The sequence below is a fragment of the Falco cherrug genome, chromosome 12 (genome assembly GCF_023634085.1).
Source record: "Falco cherrug isolate bFalChe1 chromosome 12, bFalChe1.pri, whole genome shotgun sequence".
Taxonomy (NCBI): Eukaryota; Metazoa; Chordata; class Aves; order Falconiformes; family Falconidae; genus Falco; species Falco cherrug.
In genome coordinates this window covers 16100406-16127321 of record NC_073708.1, presented here as the reverse complement: position 1 = coordinate 16127321, position 26916 = coordinate 16100406, and the positions used below count along the sequence as shown (strand labels likewise).

The 26916-nt window shown below is 39.4% G+C and overlaps 1 protein-coding gene across 5 annotated transcripts in view; it reads right to left on the bottom strand.

Moving 5' to 3' along the window:
* Positions 1-26916, bottom strand: part of ABCA4 (ATP binding cassette subfamily A member 4) — an 84609-nt gene that overhangs the window by 25053 nt on the left and 32640 nt on the right. For 4 of the 5 annotated variants that reach the window (XR_008734763.1, XM_027814424.2, XM_027814423.2 and 1 more), the window contains 12 exons: positions 22272-22477; positions 21297-21473; positions 18140-18362; positions 16074-16295; positions 13969-14173; positions 11262-11360; positions 7034-7258; positions 4249-4426; positions 2766-2897; positions 1902-2041; positions 1072-1209; positions 630-817 (listed from right to left, as the gene is read on the bottom strand). Coding sequence is in view for 4 of the 5 variants with exons in the window: in XM_027814424.2 (XP_027670225.2) it covers positions 630-817; positions 1072-1209; positions 1902-2041; positions 2766-2897; positions 4249-4426; positions 7034-7258; positions 11262-11360; positions 13969-14173; positions 16074-16295; positions 18140-18362; positions 21297-21473; positions 22272-22477 (2133 nt within the window). In the remaining variant the exon portion in view is untranslated. The remainder of the gene's footprint in view (positions 1-629; positions 818-1071; positions 1210-1901; positions 2042-2765; positions 2898-4248; positions 4427-7033; positions 7259-11261; positions 11361-13968; positions 14174-16073; positions 16296-18139; positions 18363-21296; positions 21474-22271; positions 22478-26916) is intronic. The other variant, XM_027814425.2, reaches the window with a different exon arrangement.

Here is a 26916-nt window from a genome sequence, read left to right as displayed (position 1 = left end):
AGGACTGGATTAAGCAACGCAGAAAACATAAATCAACCTGCATAAAGCATATCTGTCTGTTCTAAATTGCATGCAAAACACCTGGGGAAATGCGATCATCAGTGCCCATGAGTATACAGATCATGATACTAAGAATAGAAGCACTACTAATAGCAGAAGGAATCCAGATCCCTGCTTCTCAAGCTGTCCAAGGCTGGTTTAGCTACAAATTAATGTAGACTCTTCAGGTTACTCTTCAGTAACTGAGCTAGTTACTAGACTACACCATGTTTCCAACCAGTGTACTGCAAAGGCAAACATCAGAAAGACTTGTATCTGGACAAAGGCAACTTGGTTGGTAAAAGTTCAGACACGCTTAACTGACAAGAATGAACTACAAACCACTGAGGGCTTCAAATCCACCTATTATTTTCACCTGTCTGGCTGAATACATATTTAGAAAACCAGAGAAGATTTTTACAGAGACTCAGGTATCCATATAGTTTCCTGAGGTGTCATCAAATTTTCTCATTGCTTTCTTCATTTTTAAGCCTCAGGCAGCACTTAACTGCTTTCTACCTTGGTGCAGTGCATGAATACGAATAACTGTTTTTCAGATTACATGCGCAGGAAGGGAGCTACATACTTACTGAAGCCCTTCCAGTTCTGGTATTTCTCATCTTGCGAACAAGAGTGAGATAGAAGCCAGACCCAAAGCGGTTCTTTAGGAATACAGGAGAGCCTGAGCAGAAGAGTCTTCCTTGGGATATGATGGCTACTCTGTCTCCAAGGATGTCTGCTTCATCCATGTGATGGGTTGAAAGGATGATGGTTCTGCCTAGAAGGAACAAGGAGGAATGTACAAGGCATGGAATTTCTCTGGAACTCAAAACTGTGCTTAGTTTTTTGGCAATTAATGCAGGGGTTTTCTGCACCACAGCCAGGTCCCAGGTTGCCACATCCATAGGTATCTGTTCAAAGAATCTTGTTTGTTTGTATTCTTATCCCACTACTCATGACAGCAGGCACATGCTGCATCTATGACGGGTTTTGAAAGAAAACCCAAACAATTTCCACTCTCAGATCTGTTACCTGAGCGATACTTCAGCAGAAGATCCCAGATAGATCGCCTGGAATATGGATCAACTCCAGAAGTGGGCTCATCCAAGACTACCACTTTTGCTTCACCCACAAAAGCAATGGCAACAGACAGTTTCCTTTGCATTCCACCTGCCAGAGGACAGACACATCCAGGAGTCTGAGATGAGATGTATGAGTATGTGGCAGGGATGTAATCAACACTGCTTTTCAGTGCAGGGACAAATCGATACAGTAAAACAAAATCATCCTCAGACAAATCTTTCTACAATGTAAATCAACACTCACATTCTTCTCCTGAAGTTCAGAACAGCTCATTCAAAATTTTATTATTTTTTAAACATATTTTTCATCAACACATTGCATTTTCTGCTTCTGACAAGAAGCAAAAGCAGGAAGGTATGTGAAACTAGCCAACTTTTATAGTTGCAATCAGGACAAATCATAGAGTATTGTATTTGGAGTACTGATCGAAACAGTAGAGCAGCATGATAGTATAATATTTCATTTGCCTTGAAATAATAGAACATTGTATTTTGGTTTTTTCTTACATTGATAGATTATATTTTTTATATAGTCATTTAAAAATAACAGCTTTAAGTATATTTGAATTTGTTGTGTATTTATAAGAAACAGAAGCTTTAGGGACAGGTTGTGCCAGCTTTACTATTTGCACAGTCCTATTTACTCTTCGAGAGTAAAGACCTCCCCAGTGCACAGTGATATGTCAGAATATGGCCTCAAACATGTTATTCAAACAGTAATTGCCTAAAGACAAAGAAAAGGCAACAGAAAAAAATATCTTAGAACAATCCTGTGGGCACCTGACAAATTCTGAGCCTCTTCATTCCTTTTGTGGGTGAGGCCTATGTCTTCTAGCATTGTTTCCAACTCTTGCTCAGCTTCATCCCTGGATCTCCCTTTCAGCTGAGAATAAAACAAGATGTGCTCTGCTACAGTAAGGCTGCAAAATGAGACAGAAAGGCACCAAGGCAATTGAAATGAACAAGATTTTTTTCCCAAGCAGCCATAAATTCACTCTAGCTTTATCTTGCTAAAGGAAGAAAAGCGGCTTTAAATCTGGATCACAGGTCTTTGGTATCAACACACTTCACTCAGATGTCACAAGCTCTTTCTCTGCCTTTTCAAAGCAGAACGTGCTACTATAGGAACAGGTATATCAGGCCTCAAGCTATCCATTTATGGGAATAAATGGGAACTAACACGAGCTGCATTAAGGAAAAGAGTCTGCTGTTGAGATGAACATGAACTGATGGCAGTGAAGCTGAAAATCACCTGAGAAGGTAGTAGTAGATGGTCGGGTGGTAGTGCATAATGGGTGTAGAAATAGCCTGCTACTGTGCTGTTGGCTCAGGTTTTTTTTGCTTTAGGAGGCCTAAATCATAGTGCATGAATCCCAGCCTGAACTCCTGCTAACCCACAGTGCTACAGAAAACACCAGGAGCACTGCCATTTTCCTTGGAAACTTTGTTCCCAGCTAAACGATGCAGGAGAATTCTACTGGAGAAGGGTAACACCTACACTATGTCTGCGTTAAAGAGCTGGAGAATTGCCTCTGAGATACATCTGCTGCCAGCACAGCGAGAGAAACAAGACAGGCTTTGGGGATGTGTCAAGCATGCAGACTGGGACCCTTGTTCTGAAAGCTAGTATGGACTGATACTTACTGATTGAATAAGATGTTGTACTGGGGGCACATGCCTAATCTGTGCCGAATGGAGTCCATGTGAGTCTGAATATCCAGGCCGCCAATCAGCACAGTTCCAGAGGTGGGTGGGAAAAGGCCTGTCAGTATCGACCTGGGAAAATAAAATGAGGAAATTCCCACTCCCCTATATTTCTGTGCCAGATTCAGAAGATGCATTACATCATTCCACTAGATGGAGCATGATGACTTCTTACTATGAGTCTTGAAACAACTCCAATTAAAAGCTTATATAAAAATACTCTTGCTCTGCTACAGTGAGAATCTTGTGGCTCTGCTAACGTAATTTTTGATACACCTGTCTGTATGGTTCTGGCATGCATTAAAAAACTGTTTGAGTCAGCTTCTCTGTTTCAGAGTAGTTCAGCATACTACATCACCCCCATGTACAAATGTGTCTAAAATGAAACCTACTAGGACTGAGATAGAGAATAATGGTTTGAGGTCTCTAGCCATGCCGATTCATGCCCTACACTTTCATCTTCTGTAAAATGGAAGGGGGCCAAATGTTATGCTGCAAATGGGTGGAACCTGTTACTAGATTTTAATGAAGAATGTTTTTTTCAGTTCTGAAAATTTCAAAGCAATAGAAATTTTTATTTTTATCAAGAGAACAGAAAAACAATAGAAAATTTACAAAACATTTCAGCAGATTAGAATGTTTTATTTTGGGTTGAACATATTTCTTGCAGAACAATTAAAAAAATTAAAAGGCAATTTAAGGTGTGTTTCAAATAAAAGTCTCTTTAAACTGAAAAACCTAAAGTGTTCTGCTGGGAAAAATCAAAATGAAACACTTCATTTCTTTCAGCATTTGGTGAACTTGTCACAGACTCATGAATTGTTTTGTTCACCAATTGATCCTATTTTGCCAAATAAAGTTCTGCCTATGTATGAAAATTAAATGTATATGTATGCAAATTAAACATTCCTAAAGTCCAGCTTCCCGAGACACTGGGGTCTAGGATTAGAGAAACATTTTATTCTGGACATGGATCTTGCATATATGTAACCATTTTGCCTAAAGAGGGCCTATATTTTGTACTCTTTTCCACACAGACCAAAAAGTCTGACTGAGTTCAAGTCAGAGAAACCAAGAACACAAGGAGTGCGGTAGCTTTCAAATCTTCAGCTCTTTCAGCCAGAAGATCCTTCTCCCTCTTCATCTGTTGGGAACTTGGCCATGGGAAATTAATTACGGGGGTTGGGGGGCGGGGGGATTACTTCCTTCTCTCTAGACTTTCACTTGTTTTGTGTCCCCACTGCCTCCCTCTCAGGGTTTTAGTTAATCTCCTCTTTGCCTAGGGGCAGCATTTCCCTTCTGGAAGAACCTTGATGTTGTGTGTCAGGCTAGCTGCAGAGGTGGTAGAGGAAAGAGTGGAGAAGACTTCCTCAGGACAGCAACAGAGCACTGCCCTGGATTTGCTTCTAAAATACAGACTTACATGGTGGTTGTCTTTCCTGCTCCATTGTGACCAAGGAAGGCTGTGATCTGGCCCTCATAAAAGGTGATATTCATGCCATCTACTGCTGGCTTGGGCCTGTTGGCAAAAATCTTCACCAGGTTCTGAATGCATACTCCTGGAATCAATCCCGTTGGCTCAGGCTCAAAGAAGGTATTTACTTGAAAGGCAAGAAATCAAGAATGAAAAAAGAATAAAAGCACATGTTTTAATCCCAGTTCTGATGATGACACATCAATAAGTGCAGAAGCAACAGCACATACCCAGTAAAACCCAGCACCACATGCCAGGGCCAGGTTCTCTAGACACACCGGTACCAAACTGAGGCAAGATATCTAACTGCAGTGCAATTTATTTAGATCCACCCACGTATCAATGACAGGAGAAGCAGAGCCCAGAACTGTAATGGTCTGTGGAGAGGTAACTCATTGGATCAGGTGAAGCTGAACATGCTTTCTGTTTTCATTGTGTAGCAGGAAGATTATTTGGGATTGTTGTCTGTAGATACTTAGATAGGCTGAGGGATTACATTAAACAAGCAGCAAGTTGCCTTTCTAGCCAGGCTGAAATCTGCCATTCAAATCATTTGCCCAGCTGTGCATTCTTTTACCATGATGCTTTAAAAAAAACAACATTTGCCTTTAATCCTGGTAGGTGAAATATACCCCCTTGCTGAGGCCAGCTCAAGACTTAGGCAATACCTAACATGAGCACTACACGGGATGTCTTTCTCTCCAGATTAAAAATGCATTATTGTAAATAGCACCATCAGGATGTTTTATTGCATCAGCTTCTAGACAAAACAAACTTCCTTTGAAGTAAATTAAGCCCTTGGGCAATGTGAATTATGGAAGTTAAGAAACTTAAACTAAAGACCCTGTCCACTTTTGTTTACACAGAATGCTCAAGGCTTTGTAGGGAGGCTTGTTTTGCAACTGCAGTTTACTTAAATTGTTCAGTACCCAGCAGGCCTGTGTGGAGAGCAGCCAATGCCATCTGGGTGAAACCAGCCCCACCTCCATCAGTGGCTTGTATGACAGACATTATAAACAATACTCAGGAAAATGTCCTGAATATGTCATACATGAGAGAGCTGTGTATACTACAGAGCATCTGAAATAATTTATCTAGAATGGGTAGCTTTATTTTAAATAAAATTATGTTTATGACAAACTTTTCTTTTGCTTTGTGAAGAAATCTAGGTTTCGTTTTACTTTACTGGGCCAACAAACATCCTTGTATTCACAAAAGTTCACATGGAGTCTGGCTAGATAGTTATGCATATATTGGAAACTGAGGTACTGTCCTTGGTTTTGTATCTATCACAAGCATAATTCATACTTGCCTTCAAGACTCACTGACAAGTTCTGACATAAATTCTCCGATGATCTCCCTCAGTACCTGCTTTGCATCACCTGAATGACACTGGTGGAGGGTTGAGCTCACTTTTTTTGTGACTCATATTTCTCTATTCTGAACCTGTTCCCTCAGTGCAATTTTGGGCCTTTTAGGTCTTTCTTCAGAGATGGCAGTATTTGTGGGAGATGTGGATGGGGCTTTGGTGAAAGCTCTGCTTAAAGCATATGAAGTAATTTGGACAGATTTATGGTGTGTCTTCCCTGCTCTGCTAATTCATGCTAGTATTGGACTGCATAGAGTTAAGCCATTAGAACTACTCTCCATTTCCCATCCCATTACTCTCATATGAAGCACTAGCTCTTACATGAAGCCATTTTGGAAACTCTCCTTGACCTATACCAGGTCTGTTCCTGGCTTCTCCAGTCTCCCAGTTCCTGTGTGGCTGGCTGAAAGGGAAGGCAGTTTTTTGTGCGCAGTGACAGGCAAAGCCCTTCCTCTGGCCATGGAGCCGCTGGAATCTGGGAGCTGACGAGTACAGCACCACAAAGATAAGGCAGTACTAGGAGAAGACTGGCTGAAATAACCTTTGCCCTCTGCCTCTCTCTTCTTTTGAAGTCCTGTCCTGTTTTCATTCATCCTGAATGCATGTTTTCAGTGCCTACGTGAGGAGTTCTCATGACCCTAGCTTTTATCTCTAGCTTTTCAAGAGAGTCGGAGTGGGCTCAGAGCTGTCAGTGCAGTTACTTTTGCTACAGAATCCACATGCATTCCTCTGAGCATCATATACAGAAAACTCCTCTGGCTCCCCACAAAGGAAGACATTAGGAATTGAAAACAAGGCAGGTCATTCAGGAATTCTTAGGTGGTGGCTAATGTCAGCATCAGAAAAGGCTGCAGACACATAGCACTTCAGATAAATCCCTTTGAAACCTGCCTTTCCCTATAGATGCAAGACACACTAAAGTTGCGGGGGAGGGTGTGTGTGGGTGTGTGTGTGTCTAGGAGGGAAGAACATTCCTCTCAGCATAAGTATTTTTATTGAAGTAATGGCTCTCTTTAATTCTAAGAAGTCAATGTATGTGTGTCTGAGGCTTCCCTCAGCATGAACACTAACTTGCCATAGAAACAGCCTGCATTTGCACAGTAAAAAACAAGTTACAGATCTCTTCTACAAGGCAGCTCTCTTACACATGGTGGCTAAAATATTGTAAGGAACTGTGAGGGTAGAGGAATCAGTAAGAGGGTAGCTGGGACAGTCAGTGCCTCTCCTGAGATTAGCTCTGGCAGTGGTATGCTATCCCCTGTAGCCTACTGGGCTCTTGGACTCCAATCACTCCTATGCCTAGTTTGTTATGAAGTACAGTGAGTATAGTATCTCCGAAGTACTCAGATTTCTCTCTTTCCTTACTATTAATTTCATCTTTGTCCTGGACATCTGTCTTAGGCTTCCCCTGCTTGACGGGTTGTTTTTCTTGTTTGTGTTTACATTGTTTGTTTTTACCATCCTTTGCCCCCTGGTTGTCAGTCTTTGCTTCTGGCTTTTCAGGTTCTTCAGATTTCTTTGTTCTGATTTCATTTTCTTCCATTTCCATGACCTTCTGATCCACACAGCCTTCTGACTCTGGGCTTTTTTCTATATAAACCAAAAGTAACCAACATTTAATTAACAAAAATTTAATTTCCTCTTATCTCTAGAGGTGCTTTGAGGAAGGAGGTAGTCCTAAGCTGTGAACTCTCCAAGAGCATTAATCATCAGTGCTTTACTTGGGTTAAGAACACAGTACTCAAAGCCATCTAGCTTAAAATCTGCTTCACAGTGTTAGGAACAGATATTTAAGGAAGACAACTGACGATTTTGCAATTATAGACTCAGAGTAGAAGATCCAGACTAATATTAAGTACATGCTTTATATTTTTGTCCATGCAGCTCTAGACCAAGTTCTTCATCACATGAAGAGAAAGGTCCTACAAACATTTCCCAGACTTACAGGGGGTGAGAGGAAGAAAAACAAAATGAAAAATTTAAATAAAAAGCAAACTGCTAAACTGCTGTTTAGATTAAGAGACTAGCTCCAGGCCAGAGTGAATGAGCTGGTGTTAACATTTGTACAAGAATTTTTGGCTTTCCAATTTGGTCTTAGACCTTGTCACACAGAGGAAAACAGTCACACAAAATCACTAATAGGGACAGGCTTGAAGCAGCAAGAACAGTGATGTAAGAAGAGGGAACCTATGTAAACAGGAAACTGTTTATATAACACAAATTCAAGCTGGCAGCCTAGAGTGCAACTAGCACAATTGTAACTTATCAGATGGCCTAGGACTTAATTTTGTTGTGAAATCTCACCAAAACCTTCTGCTCTAAGATGTTTTAGCCCATAAAATTGTGTAAAATTACCTGGTGCTCAAACAGCAACATAAACAAGCTCATCACTTCACCTAAAATGGCAGTGGGAGATACAAAAGTGCACTGAAAGAGGCAGTTTTAAAAGTACCAAGATAATTTACATATTTAGCTTCATTTTCAGCTGTACATTTGCATTCTGACATTCTTACCCCGTTTTCTTCCCAACACATTAACGAGTTATGATAGATTAAGACAATGCTTAGTATTGGCCTTGAAGGAAAGATATGAGCTGAGAAAAGTTCTAAAGTAGTTCCTGTAAGCTGAGGCACTGAAGACTCTTAGCTCTTCAAACAGGTAAAAATCACGTGTCTCCTACAAAGGAATTAATCAGACACGACCTTTCCAACTGTCCCTGCTTTAGATAATGCAAGGCAATGTTTTGTAGAAGGGAGGAATAATTTATATCAGAAAGGACTTCCAAAGATCTCCAGTTCAATCCTCAAAAAATAGGGCCACTTTAGATCACAGGAACTACCTCCAAAAATGGAGATTTCACAAACTTTCTGAGCAATTTGTTCCAGCATTCTAACTACCTTCACAATAAATAATTGTTTTCTTATGTTGAATCAGAATTCCTGTTTTCCAGCTTATATCCATTGCCTCTCATGCTTCCACTAGGCACATCGGAGAAGTCTAGCTCTTAGCTTTCTTAAGGCTAAGCAGACCCAGCTCTCTCAGCATCTCCTCATACGTTATATGCACCAGCTCCTAATCAACTTGGTGGCTCTTTACTGAGCTCCCTCCAGTAACTCTATGTCTTCCTTCCAAAGAGGATCCCCAAAGTGGACAACACAGTACTCCAGATGCAGTCTCAAAAGTGCTGACTGGAAGGGAAGAATCACTTCCCTTGAACTGATGGCTATACTCTTGCTAATAAAGTTCAGGATGCATCTGGTCTTCTTGGCTACACAGACACAATTGATGGCTCATGTTCAAAATGTTGTCAACAAGACCTTTTCTACAAAGCTTCCAGCCAGCCAGGTGGTGGCCAGTTTGTGTTGTCCTGTGGAGTTATTCCATCCCAGACACAGTATTATGCATCTACTTTTGTTGAACTCCATGAAGTTCCTATAAAGCCGTGTTTCCAGCCTGCTGAGGTCCCTCTGAAGAGCTGCCCTGCACTCCACTGTTCCCTCCAATTTGGTATCTTCCACAAACTTGCTTATAATGTCCTCTATCCCGTCACTCAGGCTGTTAATAAAGTCATTAATAACAGTATTAAGTCCAGCGTCAGTCCTTGTACGACTGCTGCAACTAATACGTGGTCCCCAGTTATGCTTTGTACTGCTGATCATAATCCTTTGCACCCAAGAGTTCAGTCAGTTTTCTACTCACTTTAGTGTCCACTCAAGCAGCCTCTATCTCCTCAATTTGGCTATCACAATACTATGCAAATTTGTACTAAAGCCCTTGCTAAACTCAAGTTAAATGGCATCCACTGCTCTCCCTTTGTCCATTGATCCAGTCATCGCAGAAGAAAATCAGACTGGTTAGGCAAGATTTACTCTTGGTAAAACCACATTCATTATTACCTATCACTTTGTCCTTCACGTTCTTGGGAATGGCTTCCAGAAAGATCTATCTCTTAATCTTACCAGAGACTGATAAGCATCATCAGAACTAGGATGAGAGCTGTGAAATGGACTGCAAGATAGCTCCATTTTTTCTCAACAGCGAGCTGTTAGATCAGCTCAGCTTTCTGAGGTAGTGTCACCTACAAAATAAACTCTAGGCTTCAATTAAGTAAAATGTCTTATCCAAGTAACCTAAAAAATGCTACTAAAGCCTCATAAAATAAATGAAATAAGGCAATAAAGTAGTAGCCATGAACTTTTCTGTTGCTGACCTACCTGAGCAACTGAATATTGTGGGGTTTTCAAGCCTTCTCACAACCATTAGTTTGGGTACCAAGAAACTGTGAGTCCACCTTGTATTGGAAGTATAGTAAAGAACACATAGAACTTACAAGGCATTAAGATAACTGGAAAATAAATTTCGTTTCTACTAAATTTAGGCTTACACTAAATAAATAGAAAACGTTAAAATACTGTATGTAACTGTGCTCCAAATCTGAGATATTCAAAGGAGCTCTGGTGTAGGATATGCCCAAATTCCACTGAAAAGTTGCTGAGATGTAGTGGCTGACATCTTATCTGGGTCTTCAGAAATTCTGCATTCATCTACAAACATGCTCCAGGTCCTCCTTTGGCTCTTTCCTCCTCCTTCCTATACAGTCAAATTCTAATCTGATGGCAGCATTTGTGAAGCTGAAGCAGGTAACAGACTCCATAATGTCTAAAAATCCTCTACCATTCTGAATACTCTCACAGAAAGTCAAAAGGAAAATCTGGTCATTCCCTCAGAATGCACAGCCTCTTCAAAAAAACCAGCAATGTTATAACCTCCTCTTTTCTGATCAATACCTGTGAGCAGTGGACTTCACAGGAAGGATTAACTCCCTTCTGGTTTATAGGTATCAACCTGAGATCGGACTGCCTTAGCAGCAGTCTGTCTGAGTTGACGAAAGGTAAGACTGCTAATGAGAAGACTGAAGAAATTATTTCTTCATCTGTCATTTTGATTGATATCACTGTTACCTTGTAAATTTAAGCGACTTCAGAACACTACCTTCAAAAAGCCTTTATCCCAGTCATCAGTCTGCATTAATTCCTATTTACATACAATCACCTACATGTTGTTCTTAACTAATCCAGTATCAATGCACAGAAAAAAATCTGCAGAAGCAGGAATTCTGTACTCATTCAAGTTGGTCCAAGGGTGTCATAAATTTTGATCTTGCTTACAAAACCAAAGTAAACAGACTTAAATTACTATTAAACTAGACAGAAAAGAATCAGGTTGAGAAAGATGGGGGAGCCTCAGCATAAGTAAGATCAACATTGTATTTCATTTTGACTCATTTCACAAATGCTGTGTTGAGCAGTAAGGACTCCTTGAATGTCTCAAAGAGTGTTAGTTAGAGAGCGGGGGTTTGATGTTGCTAGCTAACTCATGCCTTAAAGGCTCTCAGATGGAACAGTGACTCACCTCTAATAACTCTAATAATAGCAGGCCACTCCAAGTTCAAAGGCACCTGCTGAGATTCCCAGTGTATGGCTGTCTCTAATCTTTGGAGCAGCTCAGGTAATGGAAATGTTATGCAGTCACCTCTAAGCGGATCAGTGGTTTTGAAGGTATTTCTCAACACTGAAGTTTTAAAAAAACTCACCATCAGCAGTTGCTGTTTTCTCAGCTTTTGGGTTTCTAGAGCCAAGCCAATAAGATTCCTGCACAGGGAAATACCAGGGCTGTGGTAGCCCATAGTCCCCTAAAACAGAAATAAGCAGGTAAAGTGCACTTCATAAAGACATTCCTCAGTAGGCATAAATTCATCTAGGCAAAGCCTGAGCTATAATTATATACACCTTGCATATCAGAAGGTCAAACCATCCACCTGACAGAACAGATTTTGTTTGCATATAGTTCTTTTTCTTTTAGACAGGAGTAAAACACTCAAAAAACATGTGATCTGATTTGCCTTACTTTTTCTTAAGTAGAATGTGGTTTAATTACAGAATGAAGCTACTCCTTACACAGGGACAATTTGAATCCTCACTAACCAGTCAACAGCTGTCAAGGAACACCCTGACTGCTTAAGATGGGATCCCAGCCCCACTCAGGGATTTTCTTTTAAGGCCCACTTAACACTTGAGGGTTGACATGAGTGAAAAGCTTATTATATTTACACTTATCACCCTGGGCCTGAATTCACAACTGGCAATGAGAAAAGAGACTCTGGCTGTTACTTCAGCACACAGCTTTGCAGGAAAAGTGACAACAGAGTAATCCTTTTCTTAAGGAGAAATGGGCTTTTTGGTCACACGTTAATTGTTTTGAAAAGAAAAAGTACAGTAACATTATCAGTTCTTGTCAGGTCAGACCAGAGTTAGTACAAGTCAATACTGCTGTCCTGGATCATATTGCTTTATAGAATGCAGGGATTTGAGCTACTATGTTTACAACTGTCATCCTTGGGAACCCGGATGTTATTGGCCTTGTGCTACTCTTGCAAAATAAGCAAAGGGAATTTGTGATGCTCACTCAAAGATGGTCAGGTTTTCCATACCGAAAACCACTGTTCATGAAAGCGTCTGCCTATTTCTGGCTTACCAAAAGTACCCTGTATTTCTGGCAACCACTTGTGCTCCCATTAATGCACACAAATGCTCTGTCTGCATCCATAAGCAGTTTTCCTTGCACTTGTTATGGACTGGATTATACCTCTTTGAAGCTGGTGGCTAAAACAACCGCTTCTCATTCAGGATGAATGCAAAATCCAAGGGAACTCCATTATGAAGCAGAATGCTCAAATAGCCAAAGGACCAGTGTGCCAATGGGTGGCTGGTTGCAGAGAAAACTCGAGCAAGAGCTGAACCATATGTTTCAAAGGATTAGCTAGGGAACTCATATAGTAACCTCAAAGACTACAGCATTGATTTGGTAGGTCTTCATGTGTGTGACAGAAATGCTATGAGAAATTCTACAGAAACAGAGGAACAGAAAGCCAAGGAGACACTCAGAGCAAATATTGGGAAGAACTGAAGCTAATGAATAGAAGTCCTGAGAGGCATTAATTTTGTGTAAAATGCTGGCTGAAAAAAACACCAAGTGGGATCCATGAGCAAAGAAACCCATCTTATTTAATTCCTGCTGTATTCATTGAAATGTATGTTGTTTGTGCATTCTTTTTTAAATAGAGAGTTAAACAGGGTTGCAACACAGGCATCTCTAAAGAGGAGCTTCTAGGAAAGTTACTGCACATCATCTTTGAAAATAAGTATGCCAAAATTGCATTAAAATTCTTTGTGAGGACACATTTCTTAAAAACTTTACAGGCATTAATTTGGTGTAGCATAGCTCACTTTGGTAGGGACAGAAACAAAGCAGTCTTACAGTAATATGTTAATTTTGAAGCAAAAAATCCTCATCTAAAACCATTTAACAAACCCTTCTTTTCTTGACTTGGATTAACTGTTGTGATATGTGCAGAAAAGCACCATACTCCCTTATCCATCATTAGTTTCCCTTCACAGCTAAAAAATCTGCAAGGTCTCAAATTCTGAGTAACCAGTCAAGCAAAAAGTGAGGTTTTATTTTGTTTTTAAAAAAAAGAAAAAAAGAGAAAAAAGCAATCTGCCAAGAAACACATCCTGGAACTGTAGTTCACATGTAGGAGTAATAAATTAATGAAAAGAAAAGAAAGCTCACTTGCTTGTACAGCATAAGAATCTGCATTTATTATATTGTAATAATATTCAATAAGAACATAATAATTTAAGCTACAAGGACAAACCATTTTGTCATAAAAAGTTCCCAAACTTTGTAACTGATAACAAAGGAAATCCTTCTGTGAACTCGCACTAGAACTAGGACTCCCATTTAGAAATAAAATACATCCACATAGGAACTTTCACAGCTGTCTAGGACACAATATTCACCTCAGGAAATCATACTATCCTTTAAAAAACAGGTGGCCTAATGTGGCCATAGTATTATGTGAACTAGGACTGTTATTTCTATATTTTCAAAAAATTTAAAAATTCTCACTAGATATGGTTGAAACTTCTCAAAAGAAAAATATACACACAAATTGGCTTTTAACAGATGATATTTTGATAATTATTTTCTATTTAAATTTCAAAAGGACCAGTAATGTTATCCTCCTCACTCTTTCCTCCTTTTCAGGACTAAAATAAGAGAAAGGAAAAACAAAAGAGAGAAAAGTGGAAGTCCTTAATAAATCAGTGGTGCTATACTGGATAAGACTCACAATCTGCAATGTCAAATACCCTTTTCCTGACAGAAATACTCAGTGATTAGACTAACACATTTTATAACAAATACCACTACCTTGTATGAATCAGAAATCGACATACCTGGAAAAACATTATCAAAATACCAAGAAAGTACTCCATAAATAAAAGCGTCACAAAGCATCATTTTAATGGAAAAAAGAAAACTATATTCATCTCCTTCCAAGGGACTGGTTCTGATGTTACCCCACTGTAGGCCAAGACCTTGCTCTTCATAGCGTGACAAATATTCTGTACCAAAACCAAAAGCTACTTGAGAAAGCAAACTCTGGAATAAAGAAAAAAATATATTCAACTCAGAGGGACATTTTGTAAAGCAAGCACAAAAAACCAATGACCTTCAGGGACTGGACTTCAAAACTGATAATGCCTAACAACTGATCAGGAAAAAGCGTTTTCACACTATATTGGACCCGGATATTTAATCCTCTGAATGGCAGCAATTCTAAGCAGTATTTAGCCATAACAGACTGAATTAAACCTTGGCTGTACTTTCTTTAGCTACTAGGTAACCTTCACAGCTTGTTTTTTCCCATTGATGTCTCTGTTCTGAAAATACTGTAGATGCATCTAGAAATCTGCAGTGTACACCTTTGCCTACCATGGAGAAAGAAAATATTTCCTGAGTATATGGGGCAGGGCCACTATTGAGGATCGAGGCAGAAAGTACACCAGATGCTCAGGATAAGGAAAACCACAACCAACCCCTCCCTTGGTGTGTCTGCTACCTGGTTCTCACACAACAAACCAATAAAACAGTACAGGATTCAAACATCCTTTTCAATGTTGTATTGCAAAAAAAGAGCAAGAAATGATATAGAGCTGTTTCACAGGATATGTAGTTCAGCCAGGAATGTCAGATCTTAGGAAAATGAGGGGACAAGAGGGATCCCGACAGCAACTCTCAGTGAAGCATTATCATAGTGGGCTAAGTAAAAAAATATTTAGTTTTCAGCAATACATTCATCATTCAATTAATTTACTTGTTCTTAAAAAAAAATTGTTTTTCTTCAGGCCCCTGACACATGGACAGCCCACCCCTTATCATCCCTTGTAATTAGCTCTTCTTTGAAGACCAACCTCTGAACAATAAAAGACTAAATGTAACAGGAACAGAGAAAAATATTCATGATTTCTGGCCAGCAAATATCCTTTCTTACCAGAATGTCTCCTCCTCCACTTTAGGAGGAGGAGAAAGTTGTCTTTATGCTTAGACTGTGCACTAGTCTCAAGATTTCTTCCCAAATCAGAACTTGTAAGAGGCCAACCCTACTCATTTCCTGACTTAATGACAGGATCAAACTTTGCAATTATCGCCTTACTTGGTAGAACTACATCTATACAGTACATCAATTAAGCATGCTGATTCACAGCCATATTTACACTTAGTTATAGCCTTTAAAGTGTTTTGTTTTCTTTTTCATTACATTTCCTAGTGCAAGAGGAAAAGACAGTACTTCTCTTTTACCAAGGTTGGTAGAATGCTCAGCAGAGATGGGGAGAGTGGATTCAAACACCTGCTCCCCTTTCCTGATCCACTGAGCAATGGAAAATCACTTTAAGTTCACAGTTCCATTTCAAAAAACAGCAAGAAGTTTCCACCTCCACTGAACTGTTATGTTTTTTACCTATAATGGAAGACAACCAACAAGGAAGCACTGCATGGAGAATGTCCACAACTTCTTACGCAGAAGGTATTTCTACAGAACTTTGGTACTTGGGTTTAAATCCTAATTCTGTTCAGGTAAAGAAGGAATGTGAACCTGAGGTCTTCTCATCCTTAGACATTACCCTGTTAATTAGGTTATGGCACGCGAGAAAGATAACTGTCCCCATTTTGTGAATTGCCTTTGTATATATTAAACATAGCTGAAGTTTATAAGGAAGTGTTAAAAATTTTTTGAACATTATGATAATCTCCTAGCATTCAAAAAGTAAAATAATTTTTACTGAGTTTTCTAAAAGCCATGAAAATATCTCTTGGTCAGTAGGTCTGCTTATTCACTTGCAATCCCTAATTATTTGAGAGAGATTCAGAGGTCTCCCTCTCTGGATCAAAAAAGCAGAGAGGAAGAGAGAGGTGTGCAATGCTTTGTTACTTACATATGCATAGTGAGGGCAGCTAAAGTTTGAACCCAAAGATACCATAAAATCTGTGAAAGACTTACTGCTAGGATCTTCAGATTAATAGTCATGTGGTCTTGCCAGACAAAGCAGACAATGTGGGGCAGGTACAAGGTGAAGTAGATGACACCACTGCAGGCAGCTGCTAGATTTGCTTTGGAGAAGAAGGTGCTGAACAAGAAACACTGCATTATGGTGGCTGTGATGAACGTCAGTAGGAATAGAAACAAGAGAAGTGGACTGCTATAATGTAGTACTTGTCCAAACTGTAAGCAAAAGGAAAACAGAAAAATTTAGAAGTACTGCCACTTTCTGAACTAGCAGGAAAGGTCAGAATTGCTATTGACATGTAACATGTAATAGGCCAGTCTTCCTTACCTGATATGACTTCTAACTCTCTCAGGCAGTAGTTTCAACACCTGAGATCATTACAGTAACAAATCCTTCAACTAACTTGATCCCTGCTCCTGGATTGTGATTTCAGGTTAGTACAACTGGCTGTGGAGTTCATATTCATATTTGATGACTGAATTAAGATCATAACTGCTTGAAAACAGACATTCTGTCCCTGTCTTAATAAGCAAATGATTCCAAGCATGATGTGCCTGCTTGGAAATTCATACACTGTAAATAAAACTATTTGAACTATCATAATAAATTTTCATTGATCTCCTCTCATCTTCTCCTCAATCCACTTGCTCAATGTGCAGGAAAGACAATGTAAGGAAGTCCAACAAAATGCATCTTCATAAAAAAAACCAAAAACCAAAATCCAAAAAAAGCCCCAGGAAAATTATAGAGTTTCTGCACATACATGGTATTCAGACTCCAGAAGCTTATCACAGCTGAGGAATCCAAGTGTAGTTTCTCAGAGATCCTTCCGTACTAACTAACCCACAGAGTGAACTTTAATGGACCTTTCTTCTTTAGAGCTTTTGTAGATTAAATGTTCCCTCTCAAGAAGAGCATGTACTGCTGCTGATTATTTATTTACTCTTAAAAAACAATGCTGAGATCTATTTATTAGGCTCAACTTTGTTCTGACCCTTATATAAGGCTCAAATAGATCAATAAAGCCCTAAACAGGTCTCAATATTGTTGCAATGTCCCAGTGGGCCTCTAAGACCGATTTCTTTATCAACAGTGATACAATCTCTCCTAAGAATGTATTTACAAAGGTGCGTCACACAGGCACAGCGAAATCCAGTAAAGGAAGCAAATTACAGGTATAAGCACATTCCTCTCTGGTATTAACTACCTCCTCATTTTTAATTAAACCAGTGTAGCACATAAAGTAAGCTTTCTCTATCCACCCAAGCTGTAATGGAACTGCAAGTAACTAGGATTCATCAGGGCAGGCTGATAAGATAGAGGAGATTGAACCCTAACTATACATTTATACCAATACCAGTTCCCCATATCAGAAAAGATGCAAGGGCATTATTCCTTATCAAAATGTAAAGCTTTATATAACTAAATATAGCAGCCAGGAGGAGCTTGGTTCTCAGGTAACAGAGGTAAGAGGTAGTCCTTAGAGACAACATCCAAACTGTCCTGAAAAGTTAGAAAAATTACAGAAATTACAGAAATTCTGAGTCACAGAGCTAAAAGATTTTTGGTTTTGGCTTTTGTTTGTTTTGGGTTTTTTTTCAGACTGTCCTGTAAGTTCTGCCCTTGCAGTCTCCTTTTCCATTGAAATAGTGGCATCAATTCTAAGCAGGCAAGCACTGAATATTATAAATGAATCACCTATGGTGAATTAAGAAATTAAAATTCTTCATATTATGATCCCTTCTATTTAAAGAAAATTATTATTTCTTGAGAGATCTGCCTCTGTCTACAGGAAATAAAATATACAGAGTAATCAGCTTGATGTACTGTTCTGGGGGGGATACCACAATAAATCTTCCTAGTGAATTTATCTTTCTGTCTCTGCCAAGTGCTAGTGCTGTCATTAGGTCTGCTTAGAAGAATGTGCCTGCTGCCTGCTGTGATCAGAAGAGGCCACCAGCCATTCATATTCCCTATGAATGGCTACTGTTCTTTCTCAACAGCAAACTAGTATCAACAGTACAAACACAACGGTGAGTTTGAGAGTAGCGATCCTTACCATAATCAGTGCTGTGAGGAGGAAGGTGCTCACAGCCATCACGACAAAGCTGTCTAGGAACCAAGTGCACCAAATCACCCCATTAGTTATACCCCGGTTCTTCATAGCCTCTTTCAGACGCATTTCTTTCTCCAGCACTATACTCTTCACAGTCATGGAAACTGAATATATCCAAGCTAGCACCATGAAGATGGGAAAGGCGCGGTTTAAGGTGATCATGAAGCTACCAAAGCAAGAAGGGAGAAATGAATTAAATTTAGGTAAAACAATGAAATATTGACATGAAAAGCATGAACAAAAAGGAAAAGGAGTAGAGAAGAATGGATTTGTTAAAACGGGCTGGAAATTCTCAGTCTAAACGTCAACAACACATTGTTCACACATTGTGAAGTTCACGAGCAACCTGAAAATTAATGAACTAATGGTTGCTACACTCCCGTGAGACAGACAAATGTTATTTTTATTTTACAAAGAGGTTCTGAGGGTTACTGAAGGCTACAAAATGTGGTGACTCATGAAAACACCTCTCTCTTCACAGTGAATTGCCATAATGCTTTTACTATGATGTACAAGGAATATCTTCAGACATATTCTAACTTTAACAATTTGGCTATGTCACTGTCTTCTTATGCTCCCCAGATTCACTGGCAAAATAATTAAACAAATTAACCGTTAGAAGCATCAGATGTTGCCAGAAAAGCTGCTGAAATTCATACAAACCATGACTGGGGGAATGCGTTGGGAATATTTCACACAGTACCACTTCCAAAATGGCAGCGCTGGGACAGGCTGCTGTGAGTTGCCCTTCATGTACTGTGATGAAGATGCTGCTCCCCCTCTGTCCCTCCCCCCAGGCTCTATGGCGGTTCAGCCATGGCAGATGCTTCTTGGTAAAGCACTGCCCCAAGTGTGCTGTCACGGTGAGAAAGAAATTTTGGGGTGATAAAGCTGAACACATTTTCTATGAATTTGGGATTGCAATTTTCCAATGAAATTATGATGAAAACCAAATGCAGTTGATTCTTTAAAGGCCAAAAGCTTAGAGCTGTTAAAACCAAAAGGGAGCAAAAAGCCTTCAGCTTCCTAAATATGACCCCTACAGAACTACATTTTTTCCGTATGCTATCCTAGCTATTCCATTGTCAAAACAAATGGAAAATCTTAACTTTTTCACCAAAAATTCCTGAAAAGCAATCTGGCCTGCTGAAACAAAGCTAAGCTTTGGCATTTTGCCTGTTGGCAGACACATGTAACCCAGCACTAGGCCTGCATAGCACAGCATACGTTTGCCATGACAATGCACTTGCTTCACTTAAGGAGGCTCTCTGCAGATGCAATCACTGGGGTTGGATATCAGCCCTGAATTGTGCATGGCTGCTGCAGGCTTCAGAGACCTTTTGCACAGATAGGGTTTCTGCCTCTGCAGTATTCTCAGTGGGTAGGAAATAAACAGCAGGCCCACCAGGGTGATATTTTGTCAGACTAACAGGTAATGACCAGTGGGAACGACAGATCAAATTATGTATGTCTGCAATCTGCTGTTATCTGAATTATTAGCATTTGCCTGCACAGAGCACACCAATAGAACTATGAAATTATTTTTATAGTGCTTTTTTTTGTTTGTTTGAAGTTTTTTGTTTGTTTGGGTTTGGGGTTTTTTTGGTTCTTGGAGTGAAATGTATACCAAGACAGTCACAAATTGTAGCACTGGAACAGGTACAACATGAACGGGGAAGAGGTACCACTTCATATAATCTGAAACACCCACGCTGTTTCAGGCAGTGCTAAAGGAGGAATCACAGCATCCACAGCCCCACTGCCTCTGTGCAGCCGTGAAATCTCCACACCCAGGAGCAAGCCTCTCTTTCTTCATTACAGAAAAACAAACCACCTCTTTCTCCTTTAGCTTCTTCATTCTGTTCTTCCCAGGGAAAGAAACTCCTGGTGTCTGCAGTAATGAACTGCAGACACAGTCCTGGAATCCTTTGCTAGATTAATATGAGATTTAAGACAAAAACCAGTCAATCTGCATAAAAAACATGGACAGGCATTAGGGAGAAGAAGGTTAGAGAACACCAGGTTATTGTTGAAAACTGTAGCATCCACTAGGGAAGGGGAGAGAGCTGATGTTAACAGAAACCAATGCCATATATCCAGTTTGATTGCAGATACTAGTCATGTAGTTATAAACAGAATCCTGTTTAGAGTTGTAGTTAGGATCTTGAAAGGAAAGAGTCTTAGGAGCCTAAATTGTCTTGGGATTCTGCAAAGCCTGTAGGTGTCTTCAAGGAACAAAACCTACAGCTTTGGGTACTACCATATCTAGATATGATGAAGTCTATGGTTAGGGTTTCATAACACACTTGAAGAGACTGGGTTTGTTTGATTCCTCAAGACTCACAGAGATAGCAAGAAAGGTACCAATTCCATTGGGACAACCATTTTCTGTTCCATTTCTTCTTAGGAAATGATTCTTTGGATCTAAAGAAAGTGGGGTTTAGAGATGTAGTTAGAGAAAAGCTTACTGCACTCCAAGGGATTCTGCACAGGTAACTGAAGGAGGCAGTCTTTGTTTTAACATGGTTCAGTGCTTTGTGTTCAGTTTTGTCACACACACACTGGTCATATGCTATAGCATGAGACTTAGTTTTAGTTAGAAAAAAACTTTTTAGGAGATTACATTTTTTTCTGGCTCCTGTGTAATCACAGGGGTAGTTCCAGGGCTGACATTGTTATAATTGTTAGAATCGGGGTGCCCTGCTGACAACAGATTCTCATCTGTAATCAATATTAAGGTTTCAGTTATTATTATTGCCTGGAAAAGTAAGGCCAAAAAGACCCGGATTATTTTTTGGAAATTGGAAGAAAACTGCTGCTTTGAAGGGGCCAGTGTTTTGTGTTCATTTTAAGTCTGGACACTAGTTGCCTGGATGCAACAAAGGCCAAGACTGGGATTAGGTGTAGAATCTTGGCAAAACTGGCTTCTGGATTCTGGGTTACAGCAGGATAAGGAAAAGAACAAATTAATTCAGTTATGTCTCAGTTATTGCTCTTGCATATATACCTTAGGACTAGGGTTAGAACTGGTGCTTGAGAGTCTTGAAGCACCCAGCAATCCAAGTATTCATCAGATTTGAGACAAACTGCTTTTACTCACACATCATCCACAAAACATGGATATGGCATTTGCTGCAGATAAATTCCTAATGGCACTTCAGTGTTGGTCTGGGTCTTTATAATCCCATGCTCAATCATGTCTTGGAGATATGCAAAGCCTCCCCAGATATACCGTAAATCATCCACAGGATCAGCTCTTGGACCAGGATCCCAGTACCTCAAAAAAAAAAAAATCACATGGAAATCATTTGGGTAAACAGTGGTTTTAGGAGAAGGGCAGGGGATAAATATTAATAGATACATCTTAGCTACTGAAATTGTAGAGGCACTGCCTGGAATTGTCTTTTCTAAATTTTGGTCTGTCAGACCACATTGCTTGAGAAAGTATATGACCTCCAAGGTTATTTTGTTTCCTTTAATTTTCTCTACACTGACACAGAATAGCAATTTTGGCCAAAAATGTACATAAATTAACAGAGTAGCTGTTCCAGAATAGAAATAACTGTATTTGGAATACAGTATCCTTGGAGATTAAACTGAAACAGCTGGATTGCAACTACCAGCCACCATTATATTCCTCTATGTAGACAATCCTGAGAAATTATTCCTGCTATTCCTTTAAGTGAGTCCATTTGAGAGGGACTTGAGGAGGAAAAGTAGAGAAGTTCTACTGTCCAGGTGGAGGACAGCTGGGTCACAAACCATGTAGGACCTCCTTGTCTGTCTCTCCAAGTGATGGAGCCAACTAAAAACTTAAGCAGATTACTGAATAGATTCTGAGCAGTCTCATTCACTTTGCCATGTATCCATGAACCTACTCACTGCCTGGCCTAACTGTCACAAGAGTGATACCACTTGTGTACCTGGTAACTGGAGATGGATTCTGCACTGCATTACACTATTGTGAATACAGTTCTATTTCATGCACGTATCTAATGCAGGTTCTAATATCCTTATGTCTCTCATATTCATGTTATGGCAGGCAAGAACTGAGAAGGCAAGAACTATCACATACCGGTCTTTGATTTTGTTTGTTTTCTCTACTGCATCTATGTCCATCCGGATCTTGTATGTCACATGTGGTGGAAGACTGCTCGCTGTAGGCTCTATGTCTGGAAAAACCACACCAGCCCAGAATTTGTTTTCCTCCAGCAGATGAAGGGCTTGATGAATCAGTTGAGTTTCATCAAGATAACCTTCAAATTTATCCAAGGTCAAGCACTACAAATAACCATAAAGAGAAAAATCACCTGGGAATAAACTATTAAGAGGTATACATTAAAGCAAACATCAGTAGTTGAAAACAGAAAAAAGAGATAGGTTAATCTGAAGTAGTTGCTATTTTCAGCTTTAAAAGCTTATGCTGAAACCATTAGAAGTTGGCTCTCTCCTCCTTCCTGAAAGATCCTCTATTCTTACTCTAATTCTGATGACAAATTCAAAACACACAGCATTACCAATACCAGCTCAGAAACATCATTCTCCCTAATAAGAACTGTAAACCTCAGATTTAGCATTGCTGTGGTCAATGTGAGTGGATGGAATAATTTTGAAAGCAGCTTATTCCTGACATTTAAGGATTGCCTTACTCCAAGCTCAAGAAACGTCCATCCTGACAAGGAAGAAATCAAGCGAGGGTGGCCACTAAAGCAGGAGCTGTGCTGTAAATTTAAGTATAACATGGCAAATGTAGATGTACCTGTACAAAACATACAGCCAGTACTGGGTTCAGCCAAAGCCTATGGTATCATGTTTACTAATTAGGTAGAATGAAATAATTTAAACAAATATATTTAACTCTAGTTAAGTCACTGCAATCATCCAGCATGGAAACATGAACTCTGCCACTTGGACTATACTTGGAAGTTCCCTCAATAAGGCAAGTATCTGAATTGGAAAGGCTAAAGCTGTAGCACAGATGAGGTCCCAGTATCAGCAACTTTCTTGACAGTCTGCATCCTGGAGATAAAATTAACTCATCTACAAAATATATCTGGCCATGACAGCCTTTTAGCAGTCCAGCTGAATGAAAACACTATCCTTTTTCAAGTTCAGGGACATTGTTTTCAGCTTAGGAAATGCCTGAGTGAACATCAGGGAGCTAAAGGATGACTGATCCATAAGAAAAGCACATTAGCTATGGACTCCAGCAGAAAAGCACTTCATCAAGTGAATTGCTGGGAAAATCAGAGCATAAATTTGAATATTAAAGTCTCTTAGGTATTTAAGCATTTATTCCTATTTAGTGGCAGTCAACTAGTCCATTGATCTTACTGATAATATTGTGTTGCTACTAAATTCTGACATGTGATTAACTTGCTGGCTTAAGTAAACATGCTTTGGCTATCTCAATAATAAAATGTAGCTTCCCCTTCACAGCAAATAGCCTTCTTTCTTAGTCTCTGTCATTACTGTGAAATGTATTATTATCACTCCATATGCAAGACACCAAATCATCAAAATCTAAGCCCTTTACGTCCCCCTATTTAATTCCTACTTAACAGGCATTGTAAGACAACAAGATTGTGAACCCTACAAACTCTATCATTAGTTATGTGTAGAATTACAGACTTATGTTTGTACATTTAGCTTCCCCCCCCCCCCCCCTCCAGAATTGGCAAGACATTACTAAAGAGTAGAATTATTTAACCTCCTGATGGACTGAGAAGATACTTATTGAATTTCCTCGCCTCATAAAATTCCAGGAGGCTAACTTGTTTGATCTGATTTTCTTGATCATCTCTCCCTGGTCAACAACCGACAGTTACTCCACATCAAATTGCTTATGCCAGCAGCTTGTTATTTAATGGGCAGACATCTTGAGGACTCCTTTAGGTAACCTTTTGTTGTGATAAATCATGCTCTGTTTCCTTTAAAACCTGAAGTATCACAGTTTAACGGGATCTATATGAAAATACATTTTTAGCTGGCAGCAAAATAAAATAGTGCTTAAACTGATAACTTTTTTAGTTTGTAGCTTTACTTTTCCTGGTGTTTTGCAAATGTTCATTCTCCTACTTTGCTTTACAAAATTAAACTCTATAGATTTTCATATCAGAAAGAAAAATAAGGCAGAAAAACTTTCTGGTTTGTATGCCAGAACAGATATTGAATTAGACTGATGGCTCAGGTTGTATTAATTTTTGGGGGATACATTTATCCCACATAGTTAACAAAGATCTGGAAATCAGTTTAGTTCTTGCCAAAGTGTCAGCGTTTCCACAGCAAAGTCCTGCTTCGGAACTGTGCCTTTGCAGCGTCTGGAGGACTGTTTGCTGTTTCTTTGTTATGAGAAATAATTTCAAGGTATTTGTTGCAGCTGCAGAAGAACTCATGTAGCTCTCCAGGGGAATGGCACTGGCAAAGTACTGACAGACAACTGATTTGTCTAGATTTTCACTGCAGAATAGACAGTGTCTGAACTGGGCTGAGGAGCAGTTCAGGGGTCCTTATCCAGGGGTCCAGTCAAGGAAGCAGCAAGTGTTCAGAACAGAAAACACAAATGGTTATAGAAATTCTGCATTAGTAGAATAAAACTGAGGCTTGTGTAAGAACATAGGCTAAGACACCAGTGTTGCAATAATTCACAGAGTTAAAAGAGATTTTATATTGTAATCTACTAGCCAAAAGCTAGAATTTCTTTCTTGTAACATCTTAACTTCACTTGTATTCAAAACAAAGACTGCTCTGCTTAGTTTTTTTTTCAGTGAATTGCAACACAGCTTGTGCCTTCATAAACTTCACTGTATCAAAATTCATCAAGCACTTGGGGAAATTTATTTCAGATCTTCTCCCAGTAATTATTTAACAATTTAAAATGGTCCAATGAAGATGGGAAAAATAAAACTAAATACAAAGTGCAGGTTTGAAAGATAAAACCAGAAAATAATAAGTATAGAGAGGGGACCAGGAAGCTCTCACGAACAGTTTAGCTATTCTGTGGCCTAAGGTAATCAGGGAAGAACAGGAAATTCTTGGGGTGGTGAGGGTGAGCAGCCACTGCACAATTTGTGGGATTCTCAGCTGCATCAGAACAGTTTGCAGCAGAGATCTGGAGTCTCCAAAGATAGTTGCTGGCAGCACACCTCTCCTCATTGTCCCTGAAAGAGAGCTATTTGTTTCCATTGTGCCTGGCACAGTGTGAAAACAATCTCAAAGGCTAACAACTCAGTGTAAACACCAGACTTAAAAGAATACGCTCATTACAAAGAACTTCAGGACACAAAGATCTATTGCCAGGTACAGTAACTGCCCTGATGTTCCAGCCGTGGATGTTCCAGCACAGACCTGCTGCAAGCGATATATTTCACTCAGCTTAAGTAAGAAATAATTCCGCTGACATGATGCAAAAAGATCACCAAAAGAACCAGCAGAGCTTTGTGCAAAAGTTTTATTGTTCCCTCTTGCCATAGCTATAGGAATGCAGATAAACTCTCAGTTCCTGCCTTCTTGCAGGGGACGAATGGTCTTTTAGACTGAAATGGATTGGAATTAGGAGAGCTAGGCTTGGTTTTGTTGCCTACAACTAGTACCAATTTTCACTGTGAGCTTGAGGCTCTGCTTGTTTAACCATTAAATAAAAACTCAATATTTACTTTTATTTCAGAGATGTTTGTAAGATGTAATTAATCTCTATAAAGACTCTGACCCTCATATGGCAGATGCTAAGTGTTGAGTTCCCAAGTATTAATATTACTGCCAACAGCAATGTTTTTTTAAATTCTTGGGCTTAATCTGCAACATTGCAGGGTCTGTGTTCATAAGTTTACAAAGAAGAGTTGGCATTTCATTTATCTAACTGAGCAGGAATCCACTCCATCTCAGGTCTAGTTCCAAACACATCTTTACCTCTGGATCAGAAATGTAATGGATAAAAAACCAAACCAAACCAAACTGCTCTGGGAAGGAACGGATGCAGCAGTTTGCCTAGTCCTCTAAAAAATATAACCTTTTTTGCTCTGGACTTAGAATGAACCTGATGAATTCATCAGTAAGTTAGATTAGCCACACCAGAGTAAGCTCTTACTCAAGCTATCTTCCAAAGTATTTTTACCATGGCTTGATATTTTAATCTTTTTCATTTTTAGTATTTTTTTATTTATGTAATACAATTTCACCTCACTTTCTGCACTGTGGCTCTCTAAAAACCTCATAGAGCCCCACTAAAAAACCAGCAGCCTAGAGAAGGGGGGGTATAGATACCAGGAAAGAGACACAGACATATTGTCAGAAGCGGCTTACAGAACAAATGGGAACTCCCTCATTGGTTTCAATAGAATTTTGATCAGGTGCTTAAAAACCTGAAGGGGGACTTACGTGTTAGCTTAACTGTTAGCGTCTCTGGTCCAGGTCTTGCTGAAATTAGTGGTCTGTCAGATATTAGTACTTACAAAAAAACATTTCCTTGAGGTTTTTCATTCACTTTCTGCCTCTCACCATCAAAGTGTGTTCAGACATTTAACCAGAATTTTGAACACAGCATTTGGGGAACATCTAATTGAAGGCTTTTTTCATAATAATTATTATTCATGTTCTTATACTGCTGTATCATTTTTAAAATGTGCTTTTAATATTGAGATTAAATTTGAAACAAATGAAGATGTCTTATAGTTTTGCCTTCTTGACTGTTGCCACGGATCCGCAATAATGCCTACCTTTCT